The sequence below is a fragment of the Lissotriton helveticus genome, chromosome 1_1 (assembly GCF_964261635.1).
Source record: "Lissotriton helveticus chromosome 1_1, aLisHel1.1, whole genome shotgun sequence".
Taxonomy (NCBI): Eukaryota; Metazoa; Chordata; class Amphibia; order Caudata; family Salamandridae; genus Lissotriton; species Lissotriton helveticus.
In genome coordinates, this window is record NC_136057.1 from 997,785,591 (window position 1) to 997,810,898 (window position 25,308).

General features: G+C 42.3%; 1 protein-coding gene across 1 annotated transcript in view; it reads left to right on the forward strand.

Annotated features, from left to right (window-relative positions):
• LOC144763327 (uncharacterized) overlaps positions 1-25,308 on the forward strand; it is a 1,153,250-nt gene that overhangs the window by 958,099 nt on the left and 169,843 nt on the right. Inside the window, exons 81-84 of the mRNA XM_078648815.1 lie at positions 6,546-6,599; positions 10,599-10,652; positions 18,216-18,278; positions 20,121-20,183. Of these exons, the coding sequence (XP_078504941.1) occupies positions 6,546-6,599; positions 10,599-10,652; positions 18,216-18,278; positions 20,121-20,183 (234 nt within the window). The remainder of the gene's footprint in view (positions 1-6,545; positions 6,600-10,598; positions 10,653-18,215; positions 18,279-20,120; positions 20,184-25,308) is intronic.

Sequence of the window (25,308 nt, forward strand, 5' to 3'; positions counted from 1 at the left end):
ATGATTCCGAGGTTGCGGGGATGGTTGATAGGGGTGAGGTTGAGGCAGAGTTTGGTGGGCCACCAAGTGTTGTACCAAGGGGATGGCTTGTTCCCAAAGATAAGCGCCTCCGTTTCGTCAGTTGAGCTTTAGGCAGCTGGACTACATCCAGGTGGCAACGGTTGACTTGGTGTTTTGGAAGTTGGATTCTATGGTGTCGGGACGAGGAGTGACACATATATTTGTTTATTTATTTGCTGGTTTTTATAGCGCTTGAATCGACTCCAGATGGAGTATCTCTGCGCTTTTGGTGCCGGTTAAACAGAAGATGAGAATTTGGAGCAGATGCTAGATCTCGTTTTTAAATAAAACAGTTTTCAGTTGCCTTCTGAATTTTAAGTGCTCAGTACACTGTCTTAAGGACAGAGGAAGTCTGTTCCATAATGTGGGTCCTGCAATTGACAACGCTTTATTCCCATGCCTCGCTTTCTTGGCGCGAGGCACCACTAGGAGCAGATTGTTGCTTGATCTTAGTGTTCGAGATGGCATGTAGGGAATAAGTTTGTTTCCAAGATATGCAGGCCCTTGTCCATGAAGACATTTGTGGATCAGGCAAGCTATCTTAAATTTTGTTCTTTGCCGGATCGAGAGCCAATGTAATTGCTCAAGGAGGGGTTTGGATGGAGTTCTTGGCGGGGCATTCAGAACTAGGCGGGCCGCTGTATTTTGAATGACCTGGAGTTTAGCCAGCACGCCTTCATTGGCAGAAAGCAGCAGGCCATTACAATAGTCGATCCGACTTAGCACGAGTGCCTGAACTAGCGTCCTCCTAAAGGATTCCGGCAGTAGAGGGAAGACCTTACGCAGCATGCTGATGGTATGGAAGCAAGAACCCGAGATGAAGTTGGAATGCTGTTTTAGAGATAGTTCTTGGTCCAGACGGACCCCCAGGTTTTTCACTATCTGCTTGGGTTCTGGGGCTGCTCCCAAATCCTGTGGCCACCAATCCGGGGCCCATAGCATCCTGGCTTCTCCAAACAGCATGACTTCCGTCTTACTGACGTTGCACTGAAGGCAGTTGGAGGACATCCAGTGCGCCACCGCCTTCATGCCTGACGAGAAGGAGTTTCTTGCTTCAGCGGAGAGGGTTTTAAAGGGGAAGAGGAGCTGGGTGTCATCAGCGTAGGATACTGGGATAAACCCGTACCTACGCATCACTCTAGCCAGGGGTGCCACATAAATGTTGAAGAGGGTCGGGCTTAGACACGAACCCTGGGGCACCCCTTTCGATATCTCCATCTCCGCAGAACGATATGCACCCATGGTGACAGTCTGGGTGCGATCGGATAAAAAACTCCTTAACCAGGCAAGGGCTTTGTTCTTAATGCCAGCGTTCGACAACCGCTCAGTCAGGATGGAATGTGACACGGTGTCGAACGCTGCAGACAGATCTAAAAGAACCAAGATGACTGAGATGCCCTTGTCCTGGTACATGTGCAGGTCATCAGTGACTGACAGAAGGGTGGATTCAGTGCTATGTTTGGGTCTGAAACCTGACTGAGAGTAGTCCAGAGCCCCAGCAAGTTCGATATAGCTGGAGAGATGGTGGTTGGCATGCTTCTCAGTCAGTTTCCCTAGGAAAGGTAGTAAGGAGATGGGCCTCAGATTAGCCAATTCGGTCCACGGAGTCGCAGTGTTTTTCCTGATTGGCCTAACAATGGCTCGTTTCCATTCTCTAGGGACATTGCCTGTGCTCAGAGAGAGGTTTACCATGTCTCCAATCATGGGGCAGAGTTGGTCCGCTAGGGCGGGCATTATCCTCGCTGGGATAGTATCGTCTGGGCTACCACTTTTGATCTGTGAGATCAAAGAGAGGATATTCTCAGACGAAATAGGAGGGAAGGTATCAAGTGAGTAAGTACTCTGCTTCAGGTCGGCATCTATTTGGAGAGGCGCTGTATCTGTAGTGATGGTTTTGCTGGCACAAATTATTTTCTCATAGATTTTGTCTATTTTTTCTGTAAAAAATTGAGATATTTCATTGCACAACTGCTGTGATGCTACCTCAGATGTTTCACATGCTATAGGTTTGACAAATGTTTGGAGAATTTGATAGAGGACCCTGGGTGAATTCCCTGCAGCTGTGATTTGTGCCGTAATATGGGTTTTTCGTGCTACCCGGATGGCTTTGTGATAGATGGATAGTGAATCCCAATATTTGTTCTTGTCCTCTACCAAATGAGAAGTTCTCCACTTCTTCTCCAGCTTCCTGGCGGTTAACTTTAACGTCCTTTGATGGTCCGAGAACCAGACTTCCTGTTTTTTAGCAGGTCGGGGTTTAAATTGCTTCATGGGAGCAATTTTATCTATCGCATCCCTAGTTGCGCGTTCAAATTTTCCAAGTGCAATTTCAGCATTATCAGTGGGGAGGATGGCAAAGGGCTTGAATTTTTCCTTGAAGGAGTCAGCAGTAACTTTGTGCCATTGTCTGCGTACACTAGGTAGGGAGATAGTGCTTGCAGGGGTAGAGTTAGAATACGGGGTGTAGAATTCCATTAAGAAGTGATCAGTCCAGTTAACCTGAACTCCAGGTAGACATGAAACTGACAGGAAGTTAGTTAAAATCAGGTCAAGAGTGTGTCCAGCCTGATGGGTGGGCCCGGAATTTCGTTTTATAAGTCCTAGTAAGGATAAATCTGTCAGTAAGGTCTGTGCCTCATTACAATCCAGCCTTTCGCTGTGTACATTCAAATCCCCTACTAGTATGAAGTTACTCTCATCATTTATATGAGGGGCCAGTAGCTCAATCAGCCTGTTGGAGAAGTTTGTGCAGGGCCCCGGAGGACGGTATATTAGGGCACCTTTTTGACTTTCTTTGGGGGACCATACGATTTTAAAAATTAGTAGTTCAATTTCAGGGGTACTCAGTTCGTCTAATATCGTGATGCTAATCTCTTGTTTGTGTACAATGGCTATCCCACCACCAATTTTTATTGGCCGATCCAGTCTGACTATCTTGTAGTCGACAGGGATTCCTAGGGTTATAGCAGGGTTGGAGTGTGGTTTTAACCATGTTTCTGTAAGATAGCATAAGTCGGGCTGTTTTGAGGAGATTAGGTCCCATACTTCTGCAGTATGTTTGGAAAGTGACCTAATATTGCAAAGTATGTTTTTCCTCCCCGAGGGAGTCTGGGTAGAATCATTCTCAGTATTACTAGGCGATTTGCATGGTTGGTAGTGTTTCGCCCCAATATTATCTCTTATTAGAGTACTAAACTGACTGTGGCAATGATGGCAGGAAAAAGGGCCCTCTATCTCAGGGAACACATCCCGTTTACAGCCCGATAGTGGGGCAGATTTGAGTTGCCGCAGTACCTGAGGTGTGTATTTGAGCACTCGTGGGGGGTGTCCTGAGAGACCAATTGATGCAGCCCCCATGGCCCCTGTGCCCCGTCCTGTCGCGGACGGGCGCAGACGGGCAGGTCTTCGGCTTGTCTTAGGCGCCGTCCAGGGCGCCCCGCTGCGCGCAACCGCTGCGCGCTCGAGCCGACGAGGGGCTAAATAGCCCTCAGATAGTGATCAGCTAGAGCGCTAACCGCTCTACTTCCTGTGGGCGTCTGGCTCTTGCCTGCCCCGCCCTCCGCACAACGGTATTGGCTACCGAGTCGGACCGGGGCGGGCAGGCTGGAGTATTGAGCTCAGAGGCTGGGAAGTGTTTTGTGAGCCCTAGCGGCACCGGTGGAATGCAGTGTGCAAATAGCAATCTAAAGTGCAAGTACAGTTAAAATTCTTATTCAACTTTAGCTGAAGTGCGCCGCTATTGCAGAATGCTAGGCTCAATTAAAAAGTGTTCTTTTTAAAAAATTCGTAATCAATTTTAAAATAGGCAATTGTCAAGGTAAAAACAGTTTACATGCAGAGCATCCGCTCTAATATTGTTTCTGGCGCCAAGCGGGGTCAGGAGATGCTGCCACCGTCGTCCCTTACCGCGCTGGGTTGTGCCTCCTCGCCGCCTAAATAGCCCTCAGATAGTGATCAGCTAGAGCGCTAACCGCTCTACTTCCTGTGGGCGTCTGGCTCTTGCCTGCCCCGCCCTCCGCACAACGGTATTGGCTACCGAGTCGGACCGGGGCGGGCAGGCTGGAGTATTGAGCTCAGAGGCTGGGAAGTGTTTTGTGAGCCCTAGCGGCACCGGTGGAATGCAGTGTGCAAATAGCAATCTAAAGTGCAAGTACAGTTAAAATTCTTATTCAACTTTAGCTGAAGTGCGCCGCTATTGCAGAATGCTAGGCTCAATTAAAACATAGAACATAGTTTGGGGTGTATTCTCTTAACCGCATGCGTGCGGGCGGAATTCCGCCCGTACGCTGAGTTTTTAAAAAACGCATGTTACGTGACGAGCTGGGCTCGTCATGAGCGTGCGAGGAGGCTACCTCATGACGAGCCCAGCTCGTCATCAGCGTCGAAGGGGTTAAGGATCAATCCTTTAGATCCAAATTCTTTGTCCAGGCCAGGTAATAAACAGATAAAAAGATGAATCTAAAATAATAGTTGTCAATAGACAGTCATTGTAGCAACCCTCTTAATGGTAAGGAATATCTATTCATTTTTGCTGTTAATTATGAGTTTGTTGTATTTAAGTTGCTTGCAGTTTGTCTAACCACTGGCAATTGCTTGGGGTAGCATCCCAACCAATGCCACCTCGCTTGGGACCCAGCCATATGCAAATCAGCCTTGACTCTGCTCTTCATGGGAACAGTCCAGCCCATCACTTGTGTCTTGCCCTAAGTTGGACGGGTATGTCCAGATGTGGGTTCTGTGCATGCTGTCATCATAACCAAGTTATACCTGGCTGATGAGCCCAAGCTAGGGCAAAATCGGTTTGTAGGTTGCTTGTGTTCCTGTTTGGAAGGACCTGTCTGGCAGTTCGGGCAGGACTGTTCCTGTTGTACCAGAGTAAATACTGATTAGCATATGGATGGCTCCAAACTGAGGTGGCATGGGTTGCAAAATAATTATGGACTGGAATGTCGCCATGAGTAATTGCATGTGGCTGAGATTAATTCAAGCATTCCAGTCATCCCTTTTGTATACTTTACTGATTTAGAGTTTTGCAGACAAGGTACTTCTCTGCAAAGGTGATGGTGTACCTATCTGTCAAACCCTTGTTCCACCCACCTCATTTATATATCACAAAACATTGATATTTAAGATACTGATTTGGTAGGGTTTTAGGAAGCCTACAACACACCCCTTCCAGATATCAAATCAGTGTCTATTCCAAATCCCATTTTAGGACTTTGAAAACTTTTCTAACTCCTAACAATTTGAGCAGTACATAAGAGAACGCATTTTAACTGTCACAAATGCTGAATTGGAACGTTTGGGACCATTAAAATGCCTAATCCATCAGGCCCAAAGTGTCTAGCCCCCAAGATCATGATAAAGATAAAGTCAAGTCACTCATAATCTCTTATGAAGCAAAATACTACAGGAGACTAGGAATCTAGAAAACTCTAAATACGAAGAGGAATCCACCAGCTGAATTTCCTCCACAATAATAGCCTTACTGTGGAGGAAATTTAGCCAGTGGATGATACTCTGTATTTTGAGTTTCCTCCAGAGATTGGAGGGTTTTCAGTTCCATCTAGACTCTAAATAGGTCAAACAATCTATCTGAAATTTAGGGTAATGTGGAATAGACAATGCTACTGATTGTACTTAGTCATAATAAACAAAAAGTCCATCCCCGCTGACCACTGGATAGATCAAAGCAGGCAACAGTCTATGCCTTTCGCCCTGATGATGGGCTATTGTATGTTTTTAACAATATTTACTGAAAACCCACGTTCCATCATGTTATAAAGTAGTGATTGCAAAGAGTACCTAACAACCAGGGACTAAAGTAGCAGAAACCAAAGGCCTCCTACTTACTATTATGGGGTTGGAAGCAGTCCTCAGAGTCTGCATGCTTCAGCTTGTACACAAAAACGAGGGCTTTTACAGCACACCACTCGTCTTTATTTAGTCTTGATTAAATTTATCACGATTTGGCAAATCGTGTGCTGGGAGTTTTTTTAACATTTTTATAATATGAATAAAGACTGCTGAACAGCAAAAAGATTGATCTTTCTGGATTTCTGTTTTGATCAATATTGTTGAATTGTCTCCATTTGTAGTAGAGGGCCATTTATACCCAGAGGTGTGATGAATGTAATCAAGACTAAATAAGGACGAGTGGTGTGCTGTAAAAGCCCTAGTTTTTGTGTAAAAATTGGATGCACATTTAGTTGTGCCGACTATACCGTTAGGTAGTAGGTGTTTGGGGCTAACCTAGCACTCGTGTACAGATACACAGTAGGAAACTTATATTTTTCACGCTCAATGATTGCTAGATTACTGCTTGCTTAGGGAATGTGCGGACGCTTCCCTTTAAGGGAACACTACTACCTGTATTTCGTATGCCATATGCTTCAGTATGTGATGTCACTTCTGCTATGAATTTGCACCAGTCTTCCATGTGCCACATGGGATCGATAATGTATATGGTGTACTTGCTTACTTAGGGGGACAAAGGAGACCCTGGTGTGGACGGTGACACTGGACAGAAAGGGGACAAGGTAAGCGTGAAATCAGCAATAATGAAAGGAGAAATGCCGGTGTAGGCAATCGTTTGTGCTGAATGCTTCTTCTGCTCTGGGAAAGGTTTATCTGAAGTCCTTTCTGGCCCGAGAGGTGGAAAGAGGTCCTCAGAGTCTCCTTTCCCAAGCACCCGTTCTATCACTTCAGTTCTTCATACAGTGGCACTAATGGTTATAAAGATTCCTCCTCAACCCCTGGATCCCGGATCATATAGGATGATCCATCTAGGTCTTTTCATCACAGGTGTTTTGTTGCATATGGGTTGGGCGAGAAGCCATAACATTCAGCAAATTCCTGAAATGGGGCCAAATGGCACCACTTTAAATTATACTTTTGGAATATTTTAGCAAGGAAAGCTATGTTTTCCACAACAATTCAGCAAACAATTAGCGTTATGCAACATTTCCATTTTCAGGGCCACGATGCTCTTGAGGCAAATGTATATCCATAAAAACACCTTTATAGCCGCCCAAGACACTTTGGTCACAGTAACAAAAAGAAAAAAAACAGGGCTGCTGATTTTTGTGTGTCACAAGAGCAGCAATGGCCGCTTGCCAACTTTAGCTTAAAAGAAATATTGGTCACAATGAACCCTGTTCCCAAAAAAATGTATACACTTAGAAGATATAAAAGCCTAATAGGTGTACTAATTGTCACGAAAAACACGCTGCCTTAGATAAATAAAGTGGGATGCAGAATATCGTATGATCCTGATAAATAATGTGCTTTATACGTATCATCCAGAAACAATACTGTGCAATGAAAATCAATGCTGGAGTGGAACATTGAGCCATGATAAATACAGACTTTGTGTTTTATTTTAACAGGATAAACATTGTGGCTTTGTGATACTGTTCTAAATACTATTCTGACTTTCAGGATGTTGTGCCTCTATTAATATATCCTCTTGGATATGCTACCAGGCTGAAAACCTCTGCCAAAGCACTTGTGTCAGAAAGACAACATCTACTACAACACTGAGAAGGGAGATGTACTGTAATTGGGGTTACTGTGCTCTAGTAAACCATGTCTGTGTGGTAAACTGCCCCTGGAGAAATTATGTCAATGTGAACGTTTGCCCAAGGATAATTACAAGGTTTTGAAAATGCTGTGGCAGGAGCAAGAAGCTATATTGAAAATACTGTGGGAATACCATGCCCACAATAAATGTGGCCACAAGGAAACCTGTGCCCTTATTTGGAATCAATGCCAATATCTGGGATACTGTGTCCAACAAAGATGATTTTACTATTGAGTCATTAAAGAAACCCCCCTCAAAATATGCTGTGTTACTGAGTAGTACCATTCAGCCTAATGTTTCTTTGGACAATACCATTCGGAATGCTACCTCAGTAACTAATCCTCAGATTTATCCGCATAAGAGAACAGTGTTCAAAATCGTGTCTGGTAGCAATGTCACATAATTCTGCCATAGACACACACAATTCAAGGCCTTAGCTAGGGATTGACAGACTGGGCGGTGTCTGTCAGAACGGTTGAGGACATAACCTCCTCTATCCCGACAGTACTCTGTCCCTCAAATTTAGAGATGTACGCTGGCCCATCAGTCATCTCTGCACACAAACAGGAGCCACACAGTAGTGCCTTTCAATGTACTAAGAGTTTGATGGACAGCCGCCATTGGTTTTGATGGCCGTTTACTAAACTCTGTAAAAACAAAATTTCTTGAAACAAAGAGAGTTTACTTCTAAAAAACAAAAAACTAATAGCCCATATACCCGAGAAATTTCCTCTCATTATAATTTTCCTCTCATTATAATTTTTTTCTCCTGTTCATCAGCACCATCTTTGTTCAGGTGGTAATGGACAGGAAAAAAAGCATTACACTGTCCGCCATAAATAGGCAGGTGTGTGGTGTAATGTATTTCCTCTGACGGCCTCTACGCCATCGGGTCATTGATGGAAGTATTCCATTGATGAACCCGTTGACTCTGTGTACGGAATACTTACAGTCAGTCTTTCCCTGAATGAGGCGGGTGAACCGAGGGTTTGGCGGGCACTTTGTCACCTTTTTCAGCGGAAGCTCCTGTCTGCCGAACTATAAATCAGGCCCATAGTTTTTCACTGAACAGTAATCAAGTCTAGACTATCTGAAAGTGGACTATCTCCACGGATGCCTGAGATTTACAGTTACAGTAATATTAGTACACAATTCAAGAGATTGAAAACAATGTACAGCCTCAAAAGATAGTAACATATGTTAACACCAAGTGATGTTACTAGGAACATTGTTGCTGCTCATGCTTTTTTAATTTACCTTCCAAAAACAGACGTTTTATGAACTTCCTGATGCTGCATATTTCAGTATGGACAAACAAATAATAGACAAACAAAACATGAGGCAAATCCTGACTCCCATCTCGGCATTACGTGCATAACCTTCTGACATTCATTACCCATCTGTATCATCTGCTCAGTATTGGTGTCCTGATTTGAAGTTTACATAAAATCAACTTACTTCAGCCTCCAGATGTGCTATCAAGTTAAATTCCACCTGTCTCAGTTCTTCATTGTATTGTATTGTACACAGGTGCTTTAAGTGAACTGCAAAAGGTAGAAGATTGATCCAGGGCCATGGCCTAAGAAGCAAAACAAAAAGCTGTTTACGATAGGTGTGTCCTAATACTTTTGGTTCTGTATCACTTCTGGTTGTCCTGTCTAATAATAATAATAATAATAAATAGTAATAATTACAACATCTTCAAGGTGTGTCTTTACTGGACCTCACTTTGTTTATGGCTGTCTTGGTCATTGTCTGACTGATGCTTCTGGTTCTAGAGGTCTTAGGTTTACTCCTGGTCTTGCGCTGAGTCCTACTTGACTTGGGTCTTTACTGGACCTCCTGGTCCTGGTCACCTGGTGTTTCTGGTGTCCATGACCTTCCTGAAGGTCCTGGCCCATAGTTTTTACTGGTACCACTCCTGACCTTTTCGGTACTCTACCTTCTTTGTCCTCCTTCTCTTCATGGTCCATCTCTTCATCTTCCTAGTTCTCCTCCTTCCAGTATTAGTCTTCTTGGTTTTCCTGGTCTTGATCTTCTTGGTCCTTAACCTCTTTTGTGTCCCTCCTCACGGTCATCCTGTTGCTATCATGGTCCTCTTTGTCCTGGTACTCCTTGTCATCTTTGTCCTCCTGTTTTTGTACCCATGGTTCTCTTGGTCTTCCTGGCCTTTCTGGTCTCGTTCAACCATGTTATGAGTCCTGCTTATCCTCCAAATGGTCCTGGCTCTCTTTTTACAGCTCCTCCTGGTGGTTGTGTTCCTCCTACTTGTCTTGGTCCTCATTTTGCTCTTTCTCATTGTCCTCCTCCTTCCATAGTTCTCCTTGTCTTCATTTTCATCCTCTTGGTTCCCCTGGTCTTGGTCCTCTAGGTCATCTGAGTGGACCTCCTACTCCTGGTCCTCCTCAGAGTCCACTTCGTCCCCCTGGTCCTCATCCTAGCATTCTTGCGCCCTCTTGGGTCGACTGATCATTCTAGGACTGGATAAATTACTGGCAAAAGATACTCCCGAGTAAGTATAAGGTTTTATGACCTAGAAAGGAGATTCCTTAAATTACAGTCCATGTTTTACTGTTAGCTCCACTTTCAAGAATACCATTGCATTCATTTTCGAAGTATTAAAGAATAATTCTTCACTGATTTTCTAGGATATTGTGTTACTAAGCAATGTCCTAGGAAACAATATCAGAGAATCATTCAACAACATTTACAGAGCTATATAAAAAGATCCTAAAACATATATTAGATGAAAGGCAATACATCACTAAATATTACTAAAGTTAAGCACAACTGGACTGTACGCCAACTTCACAAGCACCAAATATGAACTGCAGAGAGCCTGCTGGAAAGTCAGTGTTCTTAATATATGCCAATGTGAAACCTTAGACTTGGATTCTCTGATGCGTGCGTATTGCGCTGTCTGCAATAGTGACTAACAGGTCTCTGGTGTTTACAGGGATTCCGTGGATTTCCTGGTAGGATGGGAGCACCTGGGGTGGAAGGAAAGAAAGTAAGTTGTTTGATCCGGAGATGCTATATGTGGCATGAAAAGTGGAAATCATGTATGATTTTTGTTATTTTTTGTTAATTTATTTTCCATGTTTAAAAGGAAAACAACGAAAACATCTACTGTATGTATACATCCTAGGAACACTCTTTGAGGGAACCCATACTAACGCGTAATATTGAGACTGAAGCATGGTCCTTGGTCATGTGTAGTGAAACTGCCAATCAATTCAGAGGTTTTGACATTTTGCTACTTCTAGTGGGCGGAAATAACGTGCAGCGAAGACGGGGTTTGGGGTTGTCTTAGCTTGTCTACACTGAACTTCCCATAAAATCATTGCATGTTAGCATGACAGACCACAAGAGTAAAATACTCTGATTATTTTTAGTTTATAAAAAGGTGGTTATGATTATTGGTAGTTTAGAAGGGAACTGAGGCAGAATTGTCCAAAATCTAACCCTGATGCCCAGAGATATCACTTTCCATCCAACACAGTTCTTTCGCCTATCATGCCAGCTGCCTTGAATTCGCACTGTGTTTGTGGCCTCCACCTAGCTTCGATGACAGTGAGACACTAGAGGGTTTACACTTTAAGTGGTTCTCCAAACCGGTCCTGGAGGGCCGGATCCATGCCAGATATTTAAAATAACTACATGTATCTAAATGGGGATATGCACAAAATCTGGAATGGATCCGGCCTTCCAGGACCGTTTTGGAGACCCTTATGAAGCTGAATGAGGCAGATGTGCTCTTGAACACATTGGGTCCATAAGAGGCACATTGTTTTACATGGTCTCAGCCTTCTGTCTCAGTGCAGGTTGAACACATACACATTATCAAACGGCAACAAATAATATAAAACGGTATAAAGCATATAAACAATGTAAAATTGAATAAACACATACTTTTAATATTGAACGAAAAGTAATGTTGCAATAGGCAAATTATTACTGCAGGTCAATCATTCATATAATAGTTAGGCAAATGGAAAAATACCACCCTCTTCCCACCAGCGTGCACAATACAATTTACCATCAGTTTGTCGAAGTTACTTTTGAAGGATTATACAGATTTTGTAAAAATTGCAGAGGTTTCGCTTTATTAATGCTTTTAGGAAAACAATCAACTAGCAATTTCATCAACTAAATATCACGTTAGGCTTTGAAAATGCTGACAAGAGATACAAAATTCTACTTCTGAAAAACGAGATAAATGAAACAAGATAGACGAAATACTAAAATATTTAAATGTATAACATAGCAATACGATTGTAAACTGCCTACTTTCTCTATCAGATACAGAATCACGGGGGAATGAACCACAAGTCATGTGTGTAACCAGGGTCTGGGGTTCTTGTGTACTTAAACAACCCTCATTCACGAATTAACCTTCGGTGCGGTATATCTTGGTTCTCCGCCTGGTAGGTTAAGTGAAAAGCATCATCATTGGGTCTTTTTTATGCTTTCCTCCACCTGGAGGAGGGCCCAAAGGTTTCTTACAGTTGTGATCAGAAAGAGTGAGGGTGAGATTGGAGTGCGGTTAAGATTACCCCCATCTATCAATATGGATTTTATTGTCTTGGGGATGGTGTAAGATTAAAGAAAAGGAACGGGGCAAACATAGAAGAGTTACTGTTCTATGGCACCTACTGAAGGTCGTAGCTGGTCGACATGTTTCAGCCCATTGGTGCCCTGTCGGGTCGGCGGGCTTTCTTCAGGACCACATAGTGACACTCTACTGTGCAGTAACTTGTGGGAGTAAGTAGTGCACTTACCCTTTTTCTTGAGTGAGCCTGTTCGCTCACTTACGAGTTACAGAAGAAATTGTGTCTATGACAGGAGAAAGAAAAAAAGACCATAAAAACAGAACAAAACAACAACTTAAGATCTATTGCGATCTTAGCGTGATAAATAGTCATCTTTAAGTTAACTATCTATAACTACGAAGTCTCTACTAAGAGAGGTGGAACTTTACATAAAAACAAAACTGTAGTCAATGCAGTAATGAGTTACAGAGGTAGCTTACATGTACACGTTGCGCATGGTGCTGTTGAGAATGTAAAACAGCCCTTAAGCGCTTTCAAAGCTGTTCAGCATATCTAGATTCATGATGGCAACTAATACCTCATTTAGGAGATGATCATGCTTCGTCTGGAGATGGGCAACTGGACTCTCTCTGTTAGTGGGAAGTAAAGTGAATAGAGTTTTAGTGGTATAATGCGCGGAGGCGGGAAGCGTGCCACCGTCTAAATGGAGGAATACCTTTGTGAGATCCTGTCTGCAACTTGTGCTGGCTCTGTCTTCAGTGCCCTGGTGATGCGGGCAGGTAGAGGATGCAATTTGTAGATAATAAGTGATGACCAAATAGGTTGGCATAGTTGAAAGACTGTCTTTCGGTATGGTGGGTCACCGAAATATTTGAATGGGGGTATGTATGAGGGAATGTAATATTTTTTTTAATTCTTAAAAAAGCAGTTTGCTGCTGGACACAGTAAATAGTGCTAAACTGGTATAATGTTAGCAGTTGAATTCTAGTATGACCTGGCTTATTTCAGGCAGATGTTGTTTGACGGATCGTGATAGTTCTTCATAGTTAATGCAAGATTGAGTGCCATGTTATATTATCATTCAGACCATCGTCATAGGTCTTAAGACGATGGACCCACCGTTGTTCCTTTTAAAAAAGGATGCGTATGCGTTGTCATTCTTTCAGGTTAGTGTTTCTGGGACCCCCTAGCTGATTTCTTCAATTGTGTGTTTGAGGCTGATGAAATGAGTGCTCATTTTGGTGGTTGTTTTGTTGCATTTAATGTTGCTCCGGTTCCCTCAGATTCTCTGTTTTACCTTCTGGCATGTCATCCTTATGTATTTCAGGTTACACGGGCAAGTGATCATATAGATGACATAGATGGTATTGCAGTTTGTATGATGTCTCAAAGTCCATTTTAGATCATTTTTTAGTTGTATGGTCTTTGTGATTTTTGTAAGTTTTCAGTCAGAGCAGGACCCGCAGGATAGTGACCAATTATGGGTGCGAGGTTCCACATGTTAGTTATTGATTCCATGTTAGGCCTGGCAGGTGGTGGTCTGGTATGCACCTGTAAGTCGCGGATGTTCTTAGTCCTCTTGTTCACGAAGCCCTGTTTAGGCCACTTGAGGGTTCCTGATGTGAGGTTCTGCCAGTTTTTGTTAACAATTCTTTTAACTGTGTTTGAGGCCTTGTTGTATGTTGTATTGCATTTAAGGATGTCTTTATTTTGCTCCCCAGTGATGTCTCCAGGAGATTGTCTCTGTGTTGGTTTCTTGCTCTCTTTTGACACTTTTGTATTTTTTTGTCAGGGTAATCCCTAGCTTTTAGTTTGAGACTCAGGTCTTGCGCTTGTGTTTTGTAGTCTGGTATTTTGCTACAGTTGTGTCTGATAAATACAAATTGACTGTATGGGAGGTTTTCTCTTAGTGGATGTGGATGAACCTGTTAAATGAAAGAAGACTGTTCTTGGCAGTTGGTTTGTAGAATGTTTTGGTGTTGATGTTGTTATTTTCTATGTACATGGTAATGTCCCGGAAGTCCAATTTATGTTCACTCGCAGTGTACGTGAATTTGAGAAATTCATCTCTGGTGTTAATCCATCCGTGAAATTCTGGTAGGGTGTCTGGAGTGCCATTCCATATCATGATAACATTGTTGATGTAACGTTTCCAAAAAAGAATCTTGGTTTTATAAGAATTAGTATCACTGAGGATGTATTTGTTTTCAAAATCACTGACATAGACCCCTGCTTAGCTTGGGGCAAAAGTACTGTCCATCGAAGTCCCATGGGTCTGTAGGAATGATGTGCCATTATATTCAAAGATGTTTTCTGTGAGGGTTAGGCGACAACATTGCAGAATGAAATGTCTCGGGGTGTTATGCTCCCACTGCTGTGCAAACAGAATGTCCTCAATGGCTTGTAAAGTGTATTGTTGTGGAAGGCTTGTATTTATTTATTTATTCATTTATTATTTGCACTTATAATGCGCGGCAGCTACCCAAAAAGGGTTTCCCGGCGCAGTTTGCAGATTTGCGGAGGAGAGGGGCAAGTAAATGTGTAGATGTTAAATAGCCATGTTTTTAAATCTTTGCGAAATTTGGTGTAATCCATCTCGTTTCATAGTTAAAAAGGCAATGAATTCCACAGAGAGGGACCTAAATAGGAGAAAGGTCTTCCGCCCATCCGAGAAAGCTTGATTATAGGAATGACGAACTTCTCTAGCTTGGAGCAGCGGAGAATACGAGAGGGAGAGTAAGGGCAGACAAGGGATTGAAGGTATTTCGGAGCGCTACCTACTTTAATTTTGTGCATGAAACAGAGCGCTTTGAATTTGACTCGGTTTTGAACCCTGAGCCAATGCATGTCACAAAGATGTTGGGAGGTGGGAGTAGTTCTAGGGATCTTGCATAACAACCTTGCTGCCGAGTTTTGTACCACCTGCAATATACGTGTTGTGGCAGACTTTCAATGTCAAGTCCTACCCTGCACATCGATCCTCATGGAATGTTAGATCATTCATTTTGTTGAGCAGATCCCGGGTATCTTTCAGGTACGTGGGAGTATTCTGGGCCAGAGGTCTAAGGTAGTGGTCAACGAATTGAGACAGAGGTTCGAGAATGGAGCCTATGCCGGAGATGATAGGTCGTCCTAGTGGCGGTGTCCTGTTCTTGTGTGTTTTTGGTAACAACCAGAATTAAGGTATTCTAGGAGATTTCGTTAAAAAAAAATCTGCCTCGTTCTTGGATATCTATAGGTTGATCTCTGCTTCATCTACCATCAGCTCAATGTTCCTTTGCAGTCTTGGCGTAGGATCCACTGGCAGAATTGTATAGAATTTTTCATCTGATAGAAGGTCTATACATTGTTTGTCATAGTTGTCTTTTGTTAACAGGACGATTCCCTCACCTTTATCGGCCGGTTTTATTATCAGTCCTTCCTGTTTCTGTAGTTCATCGAGTGCATGGAATTCTTTGTTAAGTTATATTCATGAAGGGTTTCTTTGCTGGTTCTTTCAGTTTTTCTACTTCATTGAATAATGCTTGTTTGAAAGCTTGTATCTCCACAGGTTCAAGATGGTTCAGTGGGCAGAAGGTAGATTTGTTGCGTAGGTTGGTATCGCCCTCTGTAATGTTGCTCTCCCTCTCTTTCAAGAAAGCTTTGAGTATTATTTTACGACAGAATTCTGCTTGTTCACATTGTAGTTTGAACTGATCAAAAGACGGTGTGGGGACAAAGCCTAAGCCTTTATTAAGGACTTTCTGCTGGTCTTCCATGAGTGCCAGACCTGTCAAGTTCACTATTAACGAGTTGTTGAGCTGGGCCTTGGTCTCTCTTGGACATACTACGTGTTAAGACTTGGCGATCCTGTTCCGACCAAGTCACCCCTTTTCTCCATCCACGGTGGTTTTTGGGGCCTCTCACTAAAAAAGGCGGTCTATTTGTCTGGAGCGGTGCCAGCAGTAGTAGGCCCTGCATGTAGGGGTTCATCCATCCCGGGAACGGTGGTGCATAAGGTTGGAATAGTGGTGGTTGGTGTTCACCAAATTGGGATGTTCTCCACGAATTTTGCTCTCATCGTGTGGTGCGTCTATTTTGTCCTCTGGAGCAGTGTTGATATTGTGCTTCATTGCCGCTTCAACGGCACCTAGGCCAAACCATTGCCTGAAACTCTCTATGTATCAAGGTGAAAGGGGGCAGCGGTGGGCAGATTTGAGGACAAAGCTAGTTAAACAGTCTCTGAGAAAACCCATTTGCAAGCCAATATGGTTATAGAATCTACATGTAAACTGATATAATGTGAATTACTCTAGAACAGACACAAACTCACAATTTGTCACTTTAAAAATGTCTTATTGTAAAAGTTTATAAAGAGTATTCACAGTGTAAAAGCCACAATGCATAAGTATTTAATAAATGTTTCAGGAAGTATGTCTACACTTTATGGCTTTGATTTGAATTCAAGACTTGCCAATGCAAGGGCAATAGATTAATTCCCAAGTCAAATGCAGTTGTGTTATTCACACACTAATGTAGTCACACTGGTCATCACAGCACTGAGTTTAGGGAGAGATGTAATTGAGTGGAAACAGGAGGATTCTTGGACTGTAAAGGTGCAACTAGTATTCATTTGTAATAGGCTTTTATAGTGGATGGTTAACCAGTTTCCAAACAATTGAGTTTTTAGAAGGCAGGGAATGGTAGCCACAGTGAGGTGCCAGCATTACCCAATTTGTTAAGTTGTAAATCGATGAAAACCCAAAGTCTTGCAGTTGCATTGACAACAAAAGACCACATCATCTCCAGCAATCCTTAGAATAAAAGTTGTGTAGCAAGTTACCTACGAGTCCTTAGCCTGCTTCGTGTTATTCATTGGTAGTAGTAGTAGTAGTAATGTAGTTATAATGATTACCTTTGTTATAGTTATTGTTATGTATCGTTATCAGTATTATAATGATAATTAATGCTATTCTCTCCATGCACCACTTCACTTGTGTCAACATAAAAGTCTGTTAAATATACAAGTATTCGGTTCCAAACATGACTTTTGTTGTAGGTGTTGTTTGTGTGTAAACGTATATTAACAAGCTTAGCTGTTTTTTTTTTTTTGTGGTTTTTTTTGTCCTCATTTCGCCCTTGGTAAATCACATAGGAGCACTAGGAGAGGGAAATGAACTGTACTGTCACAGGTAAACTGGTAGTGCCGTCAACCGGCTTATGCGTATTGACACTCAGTATTGTTCAATCTCTCAAAAAATGCGCTGCGAGATGTTAACCATAAAGGAGCAATATTGCTGCTATTCAATACCCATTAAGGATCGGGGGGACCATGACATTGGGTAAATCTAGGGAGGAGAGTAGACCAAGCAGCGTTAATCATCGGACGGTGGGAAAAAAAAAACCACGGTCAAGACAAAAATCACCTAAACCCAATTTAAAAGGTGCCAAAAGTCACGTTTATCGGGGTTACCAGATCTTGATAGATCGATTTTAGACATTTGCAGAACTGATATACGCCAGTCTAACAATGTGGGAGGCAGTGGTTCCTTCCATTTCCTACAGATTTCTCTTCTCTCCTGGCCAGTAGGATACAGTAGAAAAGGAGTTTTTTGACAGGACCTTGGACTTCCAATGATGTTCCGAAGATTACGAACAATGCGTTGATTGGGATTTCATAACCCAAAGATGATGTCAACAGAGTACTGATAGAGTCCCAATAAGGTAACAGCAGTGGACATTCGAAGAACATGTGTAGATCAGAGGCTGCTAGCAACCCACACTTAGGGCATGCCACAGTGGAATCAATTGAAAACTTCGATAACCGCTGTGGGGAATAGTACGCCCTATGTAGCGTAAAAAGATGGTTCCTAAAAAAAAAAAAGCTTAGCTGTTGATTTATCCCATGGCATTATCCTATGAAAAAGTTTCTCCTAGGCGTGCACGCTAGCTATGTAATGGTTTACTGGAAGACCCGCAGTCGGTTTCGTACTCGCCTGCTTTGATATGCTCATCTCCATTCACTCATTTTGCCCATATAGGGAGAAATCGGAGGGCCTGGAAAATTAGGATTTCCTGGAATCAACGGGCTGACTGGACCAAAGGTAAGTGGTAAATAAACAACATCTCGGTCAACCATAGGAGCACCTTCTATCGAAGTTGAATCTATAAAACTTGGGGCCAGATGTAGGTAGAACTTATTTACCGATTCTTAATTACCGAATTTTACCGATTCGGTAATTAAGAATCGGTAAATAAGAAGGGGGGGTATGTAGGAACATCCAGATGTTCCATTTACCGAATCGGTAAATATCTGTATTTACCGATTCGGTAAATACCGACCGGTAATGCTCCATTCATTCCTATGGGCTTTGAAGCCCATAGGAATGAATGGGGCATTACCGGTCGGTATTTACCGAATCGGTAAATACCGATTTTGACAAGGGTGCAGGGGGTGTCACTTTGACACCCTCTAGCACCCCCAAAAAAGGTTCGGGGGCCATGTGGCAGGCATACCTGCCCTAAGGGCAGGTCTGCCTGTCATATGGCACAGGTGTGCATGCACACATGTGCATGCACACCTGAATCGGTATTTTACCGTCAAATTGAATTTGATGGTAAAATACCGAATTTGTAGGGCTTGTGGGACTCAGAAGAGTCCCACCTACATCTCAATTTAACCGATTCTGTAAAAATACCGGTCGGTAAATTTACCGACCGGTATATTTACCGAATCGGTAAAATTACCGAAATGCCCTGTTGCAATCCCCCTACATGTCGAAAGCCAAATACCGGTCGGTAACGGCCGAATTCGGCCGTTACCGACCGGTATTTGGCTACCTACATCTGGCCTTAAGTCATTTAAACATATTTCCAGAAACAACCAATAATCAACATAATAAATCATTACTGTTCTCTGCAACATCTGAAATTATTATAAAGTACTCTTTTTATTTTGAAACCCCAATTCATTTGTATTTTCTGAATGTATTCACTTTAAGCGCTAACACCTGAAAGGCCTTCATTTTTGCTATGTTCATCCGCATTGTTGAAAAATGCTGTACTTTTTGAGGTCTCTTCTGGGACCCTCTGTAGCAGAGACGCGTATGGATCCTTGAAAGGTGTCAAGAGAGTCCTCTCTCATCAATGAGAGCTCCCTAGAAAGGTCCTGTTACCCTGTGTGTCCACTTTCAAACGGTGCCCTGGGGGAAAACAGTATACAATAATACCAACATGTTAACAGGGAACAGGCAATACCATATTTCCAAGTGGTACACCCCATGCAAGTGAAGGAATCCCCCCTTTTCTATAGGTGCTCACTCCAAGAGAATGCCTCCTCTATTTTAAGTAAGGGAAATTGTGACTCTTTCGGTGAATTCTGTCTATTGTGTTTTTTTTTTTAATAAGTTTGCTCATTGGGGTAGGGATTTGTGTTAGGAGAAAGCCACAGGTTCAAATGCTAGTTGTGGAGACCTGAGGTCACATTTAGAGTTTGTTGCTAGTGAATAACTGTTTGCAGATTCATAGTAACATTGCTAGGAATCGCAAATAAGGATTGCCAGACCTAGGACCTGATGTATTATGTTAAATGTAAGCATACTCTGTCGCAGCGCTGACAGAGTATCCTTATCGCCAACTAAATGGTCTGTTTTGGAGGATTTTGTTGCGACCTTCACATCTTCGAGTGATTTTTGCAGCTATTTTAAAGAAGCGAGTTCTAACTGACTGCCTACCCATCCAGGAGTTCTATATGTTTTTATATGGGGTTTTTGTAAAGCGCTGCTAATCACCCACCGAAGTAACTTCTCTACGTTCACCTTGCAAATCAGAAATCTCCACCTATGCATCATGTTTAAACAGACTACTTCACACACTTAAATGTGTGTCTATTTTCGGATTGCAGAATTGCATTGCCTGATTTTTATATTTTTCCAACCATCCTTTAGGGCGAGCGTGGAATGACGGGCCTAGATGGGCCCAAGGGAGATCCAGGAGAAAAAGGAGAAAAGGTTAGTGCTCTCAAAATAACATTAGATCGGACATCTTGCAGTAGGACATCAGTCATATTTCTCTAACAGAATTATGTGCTGGAAATAACATATACCCTTTTCGCATTGCAAATGCCACTTGTCTTAAGTGTTTAGAAAGAGAACGAGGCTGTGGTGATTACGGCTGTTTCTATGTAAGTGAGCGTTGCAGATTACAACAAGCATTGACAATTCCAATTGGTCTGGCTTATGAATAAAAGTGCCTTTTGTGCCACTAATAGTGTTAGGCATAAAGCATCATACATGCACTCTGTCACTCATCTTTGCACTGAAGCATCTATTTGTCATTCCACTGACTCATTTTTGCATACATCCACCGACACAACCACAATAAACACCCACAAACACAACAGTATTTTCAAGGTAAATTAAAAGAATACAAATAGAAAAAAGAAAACATGCTGCCATTTAAACACAGAGGGCATACGCTTGTAATAATGAAACTAAACAGCAAGTGTCCATGTTGCACAGTGTTGTACATAATCTATCATTGTTTTAAAGGTCCAGCATGACCGCCACATTTAAAACCAACAGGTTGGCCACCTCCTAATCGTAAAACAATGATACATTATATTCCACAATGTTTGCCTGATATAGAAGCCGGTGGCCACTCAGGATGCGGTGCACTGCAGATTAAATGAGTGGCAAGATAGCAGCCTATTCAAAGTGTCTGGGGAGCTGCAATATCCTCTTAAGAAAATGAAAATAAAAAGAGGAGAAACAAAAAATAAATACAGGGGAACTATAAAAGGAGAAAAATGATAACTAAAAGACTGGTCAACCAGCCCTGGCACTGACGAATGCTCATTTTCAGTTGAATGTGTACATGTGATCATAGGGCAAGAGAGTCAAATGTGAACTGAACGATGCAGAAGCTAGAAGTACACTATCATGGATGGCAACAGAATGACAAATGGCAGGAGAGAGCTGACTCAAAGGCCTTCTTAGCATATATATATATATATATATATATATATATATATATATATATATATATATATATATATATATATATATATATATGTATGTATATATATATATATATATACTGCTCCTCGCCCTCCTGCCCTTTCAAGAAGACACAGCACTCACGGGGGGGAAGTCAATAGATTTAATTTAGACTTCCAAACGCAAACGCACCAGACGCGTTTCGGCTATCGCCTTCCTCTGTGGTACAGGGGTATTGCGGCCATTACAGTTTTTTATACACATGTGCTCATTCATAAATAATAAACATAAACAGAGGACAAAACATTTATCTTGCACATATTGTGCCAGCGCCATCTTATAGTGGTGTGAATTCATATGCACCACACCATAGCCTTTTTCGCTGTTGTTTACTCTCATAGTCTAGCCCTATATGGGCTTAAGCCTATTCTCAATCTTGCCCTGAATGGGCCTTTTGTTGCATGAGTCCTCCGTTACTACAACAACTAAACGTGCTCCCCAAAATAATAAATTCAAAAACTCCAATTTTACAATTTTACACACATTATCCTTTCATAAAAAATTACATTGTATTTATCTTACGCAGCAAACTATGATCTTAGCAATTATACATCTTGGACTACACCCAACTATTTACATTTGAAGCAAAATGTTAATCCTAGGTAAAAGAGCCCTTTAACCCAGGTGTACTGCTAGCTCCTCATGGCTGTTCAACCCGTTAGGCGCCTTTGTACAGAGATCTACTATATACCTGGATTCCAGCCTACGTAATTTCTGTAGCCTGTCACCCCCTCTAACGCTCGTGGGTACTTGATCCAGTGCAAAATAGGAAATCAATTCATTGTTACTACCATGATGTTTCTGATAGTGTCGCGCTACTGGATAATTCACATCCCCCTTATTGATGGCTCTTAAGTGCTCTAAGATGCGAATTTTCGCTTGGTGAATGGTGCTGCCTATGTATCTCAGCCCGCAGGGACAGGTTAAACAATAAACTACATATGGTGTCGTGCACGTAAGGAATTTGCTTATTTTCATTTCCCTATCCCCTACTTTGTATGTTAATGTCTTTTTGCTGTTCCTGCACGCTTTGCACCTTCCACAAGGGAAAAAACCTGGCGGATGGTCTCCAAAAGGTTTAATCACTGATTTTACAAAATGACTCCTGGTTAGTGTGTCTTTCAATGCCCTGGCCCTTCTGTATGTTATCATGGGTCGAGATGGTAGGTCTGTTCCTATAACTGGATCCGTTTTTAAAAGGTTCCAGTTCTTTCTCATAATCCCCCGTAATCTATCTGCCCCCTTGGAGTAAGTTGTTATCATTCTTAGTGCCATAACATTTTCCTTCTTACCTGCATCCTTCTCTTTCAGTAGATCTTGTCTATCGATCTTTTGTACTTTGTTTAAGGCTTCTTCAAGAATCTTTATACTATAGCCTCTGGCCCTGAATCTGGCTATGCTGGCATCGGCACTGGCTAGAAAATCTTCCTCTTTGGAGCAGTTCCTTTTAATCCTCAGTAATTCCCCGTAGGGAATACTGTGGATTAGCCTAGGGGGGTGACTACTTGTGAAATGTAGAACTGAGTTCCCTGCCGTACTTTTGCGGTACAATCTCGTGGCAATTTGACCATCCCTCACCATTACTTCCAAATCCAAATAGTTTACTTTTGTGCAACTGATTTCTGCGGTGAATTTTAGATTGTACTCATTTGCATTCAACCTCTCTACATAGTCGGTTGCTGTGTCCATTGATCCCCTCCAAATAAGGAAGAGATCATCAATATACCTATACCAGGCTACGATTTTCTCTGTCCATTTTCCATTCCCTTGTGCCCAGGCTACATTTTCCTCCCACCATCCCACAAAGAGATTTGCAAAACTCGGGGAGTAACATGTGCCCATGGCTACTCCGGTTATCTGCTGGTAATGCTGTTCTTCATACAGAAAAATGTTATTTTTTAGACTGAATGATAGCAGTTCTAGTAGCATTCTATTGTGTTCTGTGAACTTCGCTGATCTCGTTCCTAGGAAACTTTCTATGGCCACTAGGCCATCTGTGTGGGCAATACTTGTGTACAGACTAGCTATGTCCATAACTACCATACAATCTCCCTCCTTCCACACTACATTTTCCATATGTCTTAGGAAGTCTTTAGTGTCTTTTATATAGCTACGTAGGCTTTTTACATAATCAGTGAGAAAATAGTCAATATAAACTGACAAATGTTCTAAAAGACTTCCTTGTGCACTCACGATTGGACGTCCTGGGGGTGTCTCGCTGTTTTTATGAACTTTAGGTAAGTGGTAAAAACTCGGTGTCACGGGATTCATGCACCGCAGATATAAATATTCCTCAGTTACCAATTGTCCTTTGTCATACCATTCACGTAGCAGTTGATGACAATCTGTGATACTTTTCAGATAAATGTCTTTTCCGATCTTTTTGTAACTCGTATTGTCCATTAATTGTCTCAACGCTTCCTTATTGTATGCCTCATAACTTTGCAAAACGATGTTCCCCCCTTTGTCTGAAGGTTTCACAATTATTTTACCATCCTTTTCAATTGCTTCAACTGCTTTCCAATGTTTCAATGATAGATTGTTAGCTTTTCTGTTAATTCCAAAACCATCTTTTTTCCTCCATTTCAGCAACTCCTTGCTTACCACGTCTATGAAAACATCTATGTTATCTGGAGGCATTTGTGGCATAAAAGTGGATGTTGGTCTGAATGGACTGTTTCCTTCTTCTTGTTCTATTCCAATATTGTCTGGAATGTCTTGGCTTGCACACTCTATTTCCAGACTTTTTAGATCTCTGAGAGCGGTCAGATCTTTAACCTGTATAATGTCCATTCTGTTTGAAGCTCTTGTGGTCGTATTTCTTGTTGTTTTCTTTGGACGCAATTTGTAAAATTTGTGCAATTTTAATTTTCGTGAGAACTTGAACAAATCTATTTTCGTTTGCACATATTCCAGTCTTTTATCCGGGCAGAAGGACAATCCCAACTTTAGCACATACTCCTCTTCTTTCGAAAGGGTCTTTGACGTGAGATTAATTATTGTGAGATTGTCTTCAGGACATTCTCCATTCATTAGCGACGTTTGTTGTACTTCTTGCTTCGACTGCGGGTTACTGGTGGCGAGATGTTGCCTTTTGCGCCACTCCCCCCCTCTCCGCGTTGGTCGCTTCTTTGCTGGTCTGGGGGTTTGCCTCTCCCCCCCTTTTGTCTTGTTTGTCTCAAAATTTCGAATTCCTCGTGAAAAGGAAGTTTGTGCCTTTGTTGTGTCCTTGTTGCTTCTGTTCTGCCTTTGGCTTGTTCATTTTCAGATAGTTCCGATTCTGTTGTGTCTTCATGCTCACTACTTTGGGTGTTTGCTTTATTTGTCAAGGCACGTATTGGGGCATCATACCTCTTGGCAAACGTTAAAACTCTCCCCATTTCGTAGTCACGCTCGTCTCGTTCATATTTTTCTTGCTTCCTCTGCCTGATTTTATCTTCATATTTTTTCAGTCTTATTTCCATAGTCTGCCGGTACTCCTCTTGTTTGCTTTTTTCATTGTTTGCCGAAATTACTTGTTCTAGTTCAGCAATGTCCTTGCGTGCTTTGTCATGATCGCTCCATGCGAATTTGATCAGGATTTTCAACATCCCTTGGCACGAGACTGCAATGAATTCCGCCCACTCTGTTAGTAATAAGGGGTCCGGATTTTCGTATGCCGGGATTGTATATATGCGGAGTCCTCTTGGCACTCTGTTTACCTCCACATATTGCTGCAGTGAGGTGGCTTCCCACCATTTTCTCACTTCCCGTTCAAACAGTCTTTCAAGGCTCACAAATTGCTTTGCCAATGTGGTTGTTGTTTCACCAACCTTTTTGGTGTTGCCATTAGTTCTTTTTTTGAAAACATTTTGTGCCGCTTCTCGTCGATCTGATTCGCTGTACATCGTGGCGCCCCTTTCTTCGCGTTCCCGGTAACACAGCTGTCTCCGGTAACCCCCTCGTGTTCACCACTTGAGCTCTGTTGTACGCTAGTTGTCAGCGCCTCCATGCTTATTTGCCTTCTCCATGGCGTTTTCTTGCTCAAATGGCGGTGCGTTTCCAATGAAATGTTTGCTCCTATTACACTTACTCCACG